At 46.0% G+C, this 12252-nt stretch overlaps 1 protein-coding gene across 3 annotated transcripts in view; it reads left to right on the top strand.

The window, feature by feature from the left end:
• ints3 (integrator complex subunit 3) overlaps window positions 1-8639 on the top strand; it is a 38263-nt gene extending 29624 nt beyond the window's left edge. Inside the window, exons 20-29 of one of the 3 annotated variants that reach the window (XM_079998862.1) lie at window positions 11-164; window positions 251-319; window positions 487-562; window positions 1631-1744; window positions 1976-2024; window positions 2703-2870; window positions 3016-3116; window positions 3189-3261; window positions 6430-6592; window positions 8230-8639. In XM_079998862.1, the coding sequence (XP_079854988.1) occupies window positions 11-164; window positions 251-319; window positions 487-562; window positions 1631-1744; window positions 1976-2024; window positions 2703-2870; window positions 3016-3116; window positions 3189-3261; window positions 6430-6592; window positions 8230-8307 (1045 nt within the window). In that variant the 3' untranslated portion in view covers window positions 8308-8639. Of the gene's footprint in view, window positions 1-10; window positions 165-250; window positions 320-486; window positions 563-1630; window positions 1745-1975; window positions 2025-2702; window positions 2895-3015; window positions 3117-3188; window positions 3262-6429; window positions 6593-8229 lie in introns of those variants that run through there. The other 2 variants (XR_013844109.1, XM_079998863.1) reach the window with 2 other exon arrangements.
• The last annotated feature ends 3613 nt before the right edge of the window (window positions 8640-12252 follow it).

The following is a 12252-nucleotide window of genomic DNA, read 5'->3' as shown; positions in this document are numbered from 1 at the left end:
CCCCCTCCAGCAAGGCGGCCAATGGGAAGATGTCTCTGTACGAGTCGTTTGCTTCGGCCACGGCTCTGGGAGACCTGCACACCTGCCTGATGATGGACATGAAGGCGTGTCAGGAGGACGACGTGCGGCTGCTCTGCTACCTCACACCCTCCATATACTCTGAGGTACTATTACACACTGCGAGTACATACTACTAGTACACTGCTAGTACACATTAGTTCACAGGGCTCCTCCTCCGCTGTTTCTCTAGTTTCCAGACGAGACGCTACGTAGTGGAGAACTGCTCAACATGATCGTGGCCGTCATCGACTCTGCACAGGTAACTGCTAGTACTACTAGAACTACTACTTCTACTAGTACGCACCAACTAAATACAAAGTAACTACATTGTGCTAACTAGTTCAGCACCTCCAGTATTTACTCCCTAGCTAACTAGCTCCCGTGTACATGTTTGTTTTGTAAACCTGCCCCTGGCCCCGCCCCCAGCTCCAGGAGCTGATGTGTCATGTGATGATGGGAAACCTGGTGATGTTCCGCAAGGACTCTGTGCTCAACATCCTCAGTGAGTTTAATTGTACTAGTACTTCTACTAGTCCTACTCTACCAGTGTTCTGTTAGTCCTACTCTACTAGTACTTCTACTAGTCCTACTCTATTAGTGCTCTACTAGTCCTACTCTACTAGTACTTCTGCTAGTCCTACTCTACTAGTACTTCTACTAGTCCTACCCTACTAGTCCTACTGTGCTAGTTACTTCTACTAGTCCTACTCTACTAGTTACTTCTACTAGTCCAACTCTATTAGTGATACTGTGCAAGTTACTTCTACTAGTCCTACTCTACAAGTCATACTGTGCTAAATACTTCCACTAGTCCTACTGTTCTAGTTGGTTCTGCTAGTCCTACTCTACTAGTCCTACTGTGCTAGTTACTTGGAATCGTACTTCTACTAGTCCTACTGTGCTAGTTACTTCGACTCGTACTTCTACAAGTCCAACTGTGCTCGTTACTTCTACTAGATCTACTCTACTACTTCTACTGTGCTAGTTACTTCTACCAATCCCACTCTACTAGTCCTACTGTGCTAGTTATTTATACTAGTACTTCTACTCGTCCTACTTAGATATACTTGTTCTACTCCACTAGTTCTACCGTACGTGTTAGTTCTAATAGTCCTACTCTACTAGTTACTTATACTAGTCCTGCTGTACTAGTTAGTTCTACTAGTCCTACTCTGCTAGTCCTACTGTGCTAGTTAGTTATACTCGTACTTCGACTAGTCCTACTGTGTTAGTTATACTTGTTCTGCTCTACTAGTCCTGCTGTGCTAGTTAGTTCTACTAGTCCTACTCTACTCAACCTGCTGTGCTAGTTACTTTTACTCGTCCTACTGTGCTAGTTAGTTCTACTAGTCCTACTCTACTCGTCCTGCTGTGCTAGTTCTACTAGTCCTACTCTACTAGCCCTGCTGTGCTAGTTAGTTATACTAGTCCTAATGTACTAGTCCTTCTGAGTTAGTTCTACTAGTTCTACTATACTAGTTATGTTCAACACATACACATCCTGTTGTCATGGTTACATAACCTTTATACATTATACCGCTCAGTGTTGTCATGGTAACGTGTGTTGCAGTTCAGTCTCTGGACTGGGAAACCTTCGAGCAGTACAGCACCTGGCAACTGTTCCTAGCTCACAGTATCCCCATGGAAACCATCATACCAATACTACAACACCTGAAGTACAAAGGTACACACACTATCACCATGGAAACCATCATACCCATACTACAACAAAGTACAAAGGTACACACACTATCACCATGGAAACCATCATACCCATACTACAACAAAGTACCAAGGTACACACACTATCACCATGGAAACCATTATACCCATACTACAACACCTCAAGTGCAAAGGTACACAGTATATTAAACTGACCACCTCTGTGGGTGTGTGTGTGTCTGTCTGTGTGTAGAACATCCAGAGGCTCTGTCCTGTCTGCTGCTGCAACTGAGGAGAGAAAAGTAAGTTATACACAGACCTACTGAGGACATGTTCATGTGTGTGAAACTACTGAGGACATGTTAATGTGTGTGGACCTACTGAGGACATGTTAATGTGTGTGGACCTACTGAGGACTTGTTAATGTGTGTGCACCTACTGACGACATGTTAATGTGTGTGCACCTACTGAGGACTTGTTAATGTGTGTGCACCCACTGACGACATGTTAATGTGTGTGCACCTACTGAGGACATGTTAATGTGTGTGCACCTACTGACGACATGTTAATGTTTGTACCTACTGAGGACATGTTAATGTGTGTAGACCTACTGAGGACATGTTAATGTGTGTGGACCGACTGAGGACATTTTTAAGTCTGTAGACCAACTGAGGACATGTTAATGTGTGTGGACCGACTGAGGACATTTTTAAGTCTGTAGACCAACTGAGGACATGTTAATGTGTCTAGACCTACTGAGGACATGTTAATGTGTCTAGACCTACTGAGGACATGTTAATGTGTGTGGACCTACTGAGGACATGTTAATGTGTGTGGACCTACTGAGGACATGTTAATGTGTGTGGACCTACTGAGGACATGTTGATGTGTGTAGACCTACTGAGGACATGTTAATGTGTGGACCTACTGAGGACATGTTAGTGTGTGTGGACCTACTGAGGACATGTTAATGTGTGTAGACCTACTGAGGACATGGTGAAAATGGTCCTCAACCGTCCCTGTCACCATGACGACCAGTTCACCACCAGTTTGCTACGTCACTGGGCATCCAAACACGACGACACGCTGGCGGAGCACATCAAGAGTCAGCTGATCAAGAACAACAACCAGCCCCGCAAGCGCCAGAGGTAAAAGTAAAAGTAAAGTAAAAGGTAAAAGTACTGCACTCAGTACTACATGTAGTGCACAGTGCTGAATGTACTAATCCTTATTGGGGCATTTTTCTTACCATTATTCTTGTCTGTGTGTACTTTGTGTGTACTTTGTGTGTAGTCTGCGTAGCTCCAGCAGTAAACTCGCTCAGCTGACTCTGGAGCAGATCCTGGAGCACATGGACAACCTGAGGCTGAGCCTGAGCAACACCAAGAACAGCTGTAAGTTATAGTACACACCAAGTACTACTAGTAGATGTATGATCAGATGTATTGATCAGATGTATTGATCAGTTTTCAGTCAGACTCCAGTCCTGCAGGCGCTGCAGCACGTGCAGGCGAGCTGCGACGAAGCTCACAAGATGAGGTAAAAGTACAAACAAGTAATTACAAGTACAGACTAGGGGTTTCACGACTACAGATCTTTACTAGTTGCAAAATGTCTACTGCCAACAGCGCCGATATGTGGTTATAGTAATCGACTAGTGGATTTAGTACTCGAGTCGTGGATTTAGTAGTCAAGCGGATTTAGTAGACTAGCGTATGTAGTAGTAGACTAGCGTATGTAGTAGTCGACTAGCGGATTTAGTAGCCGACTAGCGGATTTAGTAGTTATGGACTAGTGGATGGAGTTATGGACTAGTGGATGGAGTTGTCGACTAGTGGATGTAGTTGTCGACTAGTGGATGTAGAAGTCGACTAGTGGATGTAGTAGTTGACTAGTGGATGTAGCTATCAACAGGTGGATGTAGCAGTCGACTCGTGGATATAGCAGTCGACTAGTTGATGTAGCAGTCGACTAGTGGATGTAGCAGTCGACTAGTGGATGTAGCAGTCGTCTAGTGGATGTAGCAGTCGACTGGTGGATGTAGTAGTCGACTGGTGGATGTAGTAGTCGACTGGTGGATGTAGTTGTCGACTAGTGGATGTAGTTGTCGACTAGTGGAGGTAGTTGTCGACTAGTGGATACCGTACTCGACTAGTGGATACCGTATTTGGCTAGTGGATAAAGTAGTCGGTTAGTGGATACTGTACTCGGCTAGTGGATAAAGTAGTCGGCTAGTGGATACCGTACTCGACAAATGGATACCGTAGTCGACTACTGGCTGTAGTTGTCGACTAGTGGATACCGTAGTCGACTAGTGGATGCAGTAGTCGACGAGTGGATGCAGTAGTCGACGAGTGGATGCAGTAGTCGACGAGTGGATGCAGTAGTCGACGAGTGGATGCAGTAGTCGACTAGTGGATGCAGTAGTCGACTAGTGGATGCAGTAGTTGACTAGTGGTTACCCGCTGACTAGTGGATGTAGTAGTCGACTAGTGGTTACCCGCGGACTAGTGGATACCGTAGTCTGCTAGTGGATACCGTACTCAACGAATAGATACCGTAGTCGACTACTGGCTGTAGTTGTCGACTAGTGGATACCATAGTCGACTAGTGGATACTGTAGTCGACGAGTGGATGCAGTAGTCGACGAGTGGATGCAGTAGTCGACGAGTGGATGCAGTAGTCGACTAGTGGATGCAGTAGTCGACTAGTGGATGCAGTAGTCGACTAGTGGTTACCCGCTGACTAGTGGATGTAGTAGTCGACTAGTGGTTACCCGCGGACTAGTGGATACCGTAGTCGGCTAGTGGATACTGTACTCAACGAATAGATACCGTAGTCGACTACTGGCTGTAGTTGTCAACTAGTGGATACCGTAGTCCTCTAGTGGATACCGTACTCGATGAGTGGATACCTTAGTCGACTACTGGCTGTACTTGTCGACTAGTGGATACCGTAGTCGACTAGTGGATACCATACTCGACTAGTGGATACCGTAGTGAACTCGTGGATACCGTAGTCGACTAGGGGATATAGTAGTCGACTGGTGGATATAGTAGTCGAGCAGTGGATGTAGTATTCGACTAGTTGATGTAGTCGTCGACTAGTGGAAGTAGTAGTCGACTAGGGGTTACCCGCTGACTAGTGGATGTAGTAGTCGACTAGTGGTTACCCGCGGACTAGTGGATACCGTAGTAGACTAGTGGATAAAGTAGTCGGCTAGTGGATACCGTACTCGACGAATAGATACCGTAGTCGACTACTGGCTGCAGTTGTCGACTAGTGGATGCCGTAGTCGACTAGTGGATACCGTACTCGATAAGTGGATACCTTAGTCGACTAGTGGATATAGTAGTCGAGCAGTGGATATAGTAGTCGAGCAGTGGATGTAGTAGTCGACTAGTGGAAGTAGTAGTCGACTAGTGGATATAGTAGTCGAGCAGTGGATGTAGTAGTCGACTAGTGGAAGTAGGCGTCGACTAGTGGATATAGTAGTCGAGCAGTGGATGTAGTATTCGACTAGTGGTTACCCGCGGACTAGTGGATACCGTAGTAGACTAGTGGATAAAGTAGTCAGCTAGTGGATACCGTACTCGACGAATAGATACCGTAGTCGACTACTGGCTGTAGTTGTCGACTAGTGGATGCCGTAGTCGACTAGTGGATGCCGTAGTCGACTAGTGGATACCGTAGTCGACTAGTGGATACCGTACTCGATGAGTGGATACCTTAGTCAACTAGTGGATATAGTAGTCGAGCAGTGGATATAGTAGTCGAGCAGTGGATGTAGTAGTCGAGCAGTGGATGTAGTAGTCGAGCAGTGGATGTAGTAGTCGACTAGTGGAAGTAGTCGTCGACTAGTGGAAGTAGTTGTCGACTAGTGGAAGTAGTATTCGACTAGTGGAAGTAGTAGTCGACTAGTGGATAATAGTAGTTGACTAGTGGATATAGTACTTGGCTAGTGGATAAAGTATTCGGCTATTGGATACCGTACTCGACGAATAGATACCGTAGTCGACTACTGGCTGTAGTTGTCGACTAGTGGATACCGTAGTCGACTCGTGGATACGGTAGTCGACTAGTGGATACGGTAGTCGACTAGTGGATACGGTAGTCGACTAGTGGATACGGTAGTCGACTCGTCGATACCGTAGTCGACTCGTGGATACCGTAGTCGACTCGTGGATACCGTAGTCGACTCGTGGATACCGTAGTCGACTCGTGGATACCGTAGTCGACTAGTGGATACGGTAGTCGACTCGTGGATACGGTAGTCGACTCGTGGATACGGTAGTCGACTCGTGGATACGGTAGTCGACTAGTGGATACGGTAGTCGACTAGTGGATACGGTAGTCGACCAGTGGATGTAGTAGTCGACCAGTGGATGTAGTCATCGATTAGTGGATGTAGTCATCAACTAGTGGATGTAGTCGTTGACGAGTGGATGTAGTCGTCGACGAGTGGAAGTAGTAGTCGACTAGTGGATTATAGTAGTGAACTAGTGGATATAGTAGTCGACTAGTTGATGTAGTAGTCGACTAGTGGTTACCCGCTGACTAGTGGATAGCGTAGATGACTAGTGGACGTAGTTGTCGACTAGTGGACGTAGTTGTCGACTAGTAAATATTGTAGTCGAGTAGTAGTTGAAAGCCCTAATACACACAAGTACTCATGGTAGAAATACACTAATACTTCCTCGTCCTCAGGTTCAGTGACCTCTTCTCCTTATCTGAGGAGTTTGAGGACTTTCAGTCCAAACCTCCAAAGTCTCGTCGTAAAGCTCCGGTGTCGTCACCTCGATCCCGAAAAGGAGCGGCCACCCAACAACCCAGCAACACGGAGGAGGAGAGCAACTCCACCAGCAACTCGGTAGTAACACTGGAGTAACGCTGTAGTAGCAGCGATATAGTAACGCAGGGTTGCCCACTCTTTTTCGGCTTGCGAGCTACTTTTAAAATGACCAGGTCAAAATGATCTACCTTCATTAACAAATGCAAAATATATTTATTTATATGTATATACTGAATATACTTCATATATACAATATATGTTGGCGTACCTTGCATCGCTGCATGAACCCTTACGGCACAATAGCATTAAATACATTTATGGTCACTACCTTACTCTGATCACTTGCACCGAATGGAGTCGGCCAGGGTTGCATAGTCCGGACAGTAGCTGCTGATAGCCAGCCTCAAGCAGCTTCCAAATGATCATCAGTCATGGTGGAATGGTATTTCGACTTAATAATCTTCACGTGGGAAAAGGCTGACTCACATAAATAAGTAGAGCTGAATAATGGAGTCAAGGAGGTAGCACATTTCCTCATGTTTGGGTACTTTTCCTCTGTGAGTAAGTTCCAAACGGTCCATAAGCCCTGGACTTGAGCTGAATGTCAGCCTGTAGTGTCAACATCTCGTTCCCACTGCAGACGAGTTTAGGTGAAACAGTGTTGGAGTGAATCAACCTCAATATCTTCCCTAAATGGGAAGCACATAAATGCAGCGATTGGCTCGAGTAAAGCACCTTGAAACCGTTTGTCAAAGTCTGACAAGTCGGGGCGCTCCTCGAACCCCTCCCCTCCCCTCCCTGCCTTCCCTTGGGTCTCCAGCTTTGATGCAAGGTTTTGAAAGTTCCCCAAATCATGGCGCTGCAGCTCTGAGGACAGAAGTTGCACTACTGAACTGAACTGATCATGTTGACCACGGTTTTGTCTTTTCCTTGCAGATTATTATTATTTTTTTTGGAATGGCGTGTGATCTGCCCGCAGTACCTTCGCGATCTACCGGTTGATCGCAATCGACGTATTGGGCACCCCTGTAGTAACGCTATAGAATCTCTGTAATAGTACTGTAGTCGCACTGGAGTAACCCTGTAGTAGCAGCTATGTAGTAACACTGTAGTAACCCTCTAGTAGCACTGTAGTAGCAGTGATGCAGTAACTCTGTAGTTATTCAAGATTCAAGAGGTTTATTCGTCACATACATATACATACTTTCATACATATATGCAGTAAAATGTAATGCAACGCACTCGGTGATACCACACAATATGTCCTAGGAAAAATTTCTTTCTAATAGACCAACTAACTGACTCCTAAAACGTAATACAGTAAGTCGAAAACTTATAGAATAAAGTAAAAATATATAGAATAAAATAAAATGAAATAAAATGGACTAGATAGAAGGAATATGCTTATGTATATGGAATAGGCAATTATGTATATACAGATATGTGCAGTTATGCTGTGGTAACTCTGTAGTAGGGCTATAGTAACGCTCTAGTGGCGATGTCTTAATGTCGTGACTGTAGTAGGGTTCTAGTAACGCTGTAGTAGTCCTCTAGTTGCGCTGTAGTAACACTGTAGTAACTCTCTAATGTTGTAGTAGCCCAGTGTGTACTACTGCAGTACCACTCAAGTTGTGATTCTTTTTGTCATATTGCACAACTCTATACTAAATGTACTCTGTTCTGTGTGTACTATGTGTGTACTTTGCGTACTGTAGGAGGAGGAGGACTCCAAGCCGAAGGCTCCCAAGAGGAAGAGGAAAGGATCTTCAGCCGTCGGCTCCGACAGTGACTGACCGTCAACACGGCAACCAGCTGCCACGGCAACCAGCCGCCAGGGCGACCTGCTGCTCCGCCCCCTCCAGAAGCTTCCGCAGAACCTGCCTGGCAACGGGTGTGGCCTGGGGGAGCTGTGACTGGACAGAACAGATGGACATGTTTTCTTTTGAAACCAACTGGGGCTTTTCGTGCGGCGGCCATTTTGGTTCTGAAGCGACCGCCTGCGTTCCCTTCCAGGCCCGCCCTCGTGCTCTGATTGGATCGTTTTAAGGACAGAACTTTTTACCAGAATGTTTCTACGATGTATTTTCCTAAAAAAGCTCCGACGACAATGAACTGATGTGAATAAATGGAAACTGGAGCTGAAACTCCACTTCCTGTTTCCTGTGTTGTTTATCTCCTCGCAGGAAGGGGCAGGACCAACTCCACACACAACACACATGCGGCCGCCACGCCTTCAATCGACAAATCAATTCAAAAATAAGAATCAAACAGAATTCGATTTTTCCACGGTGACAGACATATGTTATGTTGTTGATATAAAACACTTCCTGTCACCTGACAGAAAGCAGTGCCCTGACTGTTTGAAGTATGGACAGCGGTGGAAACTAACTTCATACTTAATAACATTTTAACTATGTTCAGTATATTCACTGAGACGTTGTACTCTGTAACATGAAGTATTATAGTATAGTAGTAGTTTACATAGTAGTACTTTGTGAAGTGATACAGACAGGAAGTACTTTAAGAGCAAGTACTCACTTACTGTACTAAAGTAGAAATGTCAATGTGCTGTTTACAGTTAATTGGTATCATGCTACTTGTACTTTTACTTTGAATCAGTCTCCATTGAGCCACCGAGGCTCAGAACACATGATGTTAAGGGTTTTGGAAGGCGCAGCTTATCCCTAAAAAGAACCCCCGGGTCAGTACCCACAGGTTGGCATCTGCTGTTCAGTACCCCCGGGTCGATCCCCACAGGCCGGTAACCCCGTGTCGGAAGCGCCAGGCGGTATCCCTGGATCGAGCCCCACAGGTCTGTACCCCCGGGTCAGTATCCCCAGTTCGAGCCCCACAGGGCAGTACCCCAGTGCCCGAGCCACTGGCTCCGTACCCCCAGGTTGATCCCCGCAGGTCTGTACCCCCGGGTCAGTACCCCCAGGTTGGCATCCCCAGTTCGAGCCCCACAGGGCAGTACCCCAGTGTCCGAGCCACTGGCTCCGTACCCCCAGGTTGATCCCTGCAGGTCGGTACCCCCGGGTCAGTAAGTCTGAGTCAGTACCTCTGTGTCGGTACCCCCAGGTTGGAACCTGTGGGTCAATAACCCTGGGTCAGTACATCCGGGTCAGCACCTCCGGGTCGGAACCCTCAGGCCGATACCCCTGGGTCAGTACCCCTGGGTCGGCACCCCCAGGTCGACAACCCCAGGTCAGCAACCCTGGGTCAATACATATCCGGGTCAGCACCTCTGTGTCGGTATCCCCGTGTCTGCACTCCCGGGTCGGAATCCCTGGGTAAGTACTCCTGGGTTAGCATCCCCCTGTTGGTACTCCCAGGTCGAAACTTGCGGGTCAATAAACCTGGGTCAGTACATCTGGGTCGGAACCCCTGGGTCCGAACACCCGGTCTTAGTCTCCTCCATCTGCAGCTGGTGCTTTCAGTGGGGGAATCAAACCCAGAACCTACAGGAGGGCTCAGCTTAATGATGCCGCGGCTCCTCCCAGGTCCAACGTGCTTTTACTGCATGTTGCTAAATAGAATAATACATCTTAATACATCAATACATAATTAATACATAATAAATCAGTCTTAGTACAGTTATGCATACAAAGAGCTGGCGACGCCCCTCCTTCATACAATTATACAATAATACATGTTCAGAAAAAGATACTGAGCAGATGGCATAGAAGCTTCACCTGGGAGATAGATATTTTATACAAATAGGGTCATACAACAATACACGGAGAATAACAAGATACATACTGTATAATACATATATGGTCATACAACAATATATAGAGAATAAAGATACATATATGTTATACATATAGGGTCATACAATAATACATGGAGGATAAAAAGATACATATTGTTGTGGTTAATTATTAACCCCCACATGACAAGCAACTGATTACATGTAATAATAAAGCAAAGAAACAGGCCAAGGTCATGTCTGACAGTAGGAAAAGGAAATATGCCAATATATGGTCAAATGTGGCGCGGGTGTTCCAGGAACTGTGAAAAAAAATATCTTTCCAGGAAGGGAGAGGCTCCCTGGTAACAGGACTGTCATTTGTTCCCTGCACTGAAAGTAGCAGGGAAGAATTCCCTCATCACAAGACTATGATTGGTTCCCAGTGTTGAAAGGGGCAGGACATGTAATTGGAGGAGAGACCATCTTGGGTATATAAGTAAGACCGAAAGATCGCTTAGTCTGTTTTCCAGAGCCACTCAAGTTTCTTGCTGTACTTGACGCTCAGATACACAAACTTTTTCGCCTTTGGACTTGGCTCAGTTCCAATGTTTTTTCTTCCAAGTTTTTAGGCCAGAACAGATAGAAATGTTGTCCAGAGACCCAGAATTTTCACTGGCCCAGGTCTGGACCTTACACCAACATATAACAACATTGATATTAACATTGACTCTCTCTCTCTTGTTCCTACCAAGGCTGCAAGGAATCTAGGTGTCATTATTGATGACCAACTGACATTCCCATGTTGCCGCCGTCTCCCGGTCCCGCCGCTTCGCACTATTCAACATCCAAAAAGTCAGGCCATACCTGACCCAATATGCCACTTAACTGCTGCTACAAACCTTGGTGATGTCCCATCTCGACTACTGCAACGCTCTCCTAACAGGCTTGAGGCCTGTGCGGTGAAGTCACTGCAGATGATACAGAATGCGGCGGCGCGACTGGTGTTCAACCAGCCAAAGAGGGCACATGTCACTCCGCTGCTCATCGAGCTCCACTAGTTACCTGTAGCCACTCGCATCAAGTTCAAGTCTCTTATGCTGGCCTACAGAGTGATTGCTGGGAATGCTTCCCACCTACTTGTAAAAGCACATGTTGCCCCCCGGATGCTGCGCTCATCAAATAAGCGTCGCCTGGCTCTGCCGGCCATACAACCACAGCAATCCAGGTTAGTCTCTTTTGTAGTTCCACGTTGGTGGAACAAGCTGCCAAAAATGACCAGAGCAGGGAGCTCCCTCTCTGTCTTTAAGAAGCACTTGAAGACCCAGCTCTTCAGAGAGTACCTCCTCTCCTAACTTACAATTACTTAGCACTACTTAGCAGTATTTATTGTTACACTAATGTCTCTGTCGCTTGAATGTTATTCTCCCTTGTAAGTCGCTTTGGATAAAAGCGTCTGCTAAATGACTAAATGTAAATGATATAGTGTCATACAACAATATACAGTATACATGGGGATGGTAGCTCAGGAGGTAGAGCTGGTGGTCTAGTAATCTAAAGGTTGCTGGTTTGATCCCAGGCTCCTCCTGCTAGCATGCTGTAGTGTCCTTGAGCAAGACACTTAACCCCTCATTGCTCCTGATGGCTGCGTCCGTCGGTGTTTGAATAATTGTAAGTCGCTTTGGATAAAAGCGTCTGCTAAATGTAAAATACAGAGAACACGGTACGGACATCACCACTTGTGATATAAATGTGAATATTAGGTAAAGAAATCTTATTTTTGCATTTTTCTATCACAATAATGTATCGATATATTTATATAGGTTGGTTGTTTGACAAAAGCATCTGTTGCATTTTTCTATCAGGAGTCATAGTCTTGCAGATATAATTGTAGAGTATGAATCACATTTTCCTGGGGACTCACTGACACGACCCCTGTGGGTCCCCCCCCCCCCCCCCCCCCCTCCCCTGGCCACCTCTTAAGCTCCCGTCTTGATGACTAGAGCTGGGATGGATTTAAAATACAGTCAAAAACAACTTTAATGAAAAT

Source organism: Zeus faber, assembly GCF_960531495.2.
Source record: "Zeus faber genome assembly, chromosome: 1".
Classification (NCBI taxonomy): Eukaryota; Metazoa; Chordata; class Actinopteri; order Zeiformes; family Zeidae; genus Zeus; species Zeus faber.
Note: the sequence above shows the minus strand (reverse complement) of the source record. Positions and strands in the feature narration are given on the sequence as shown.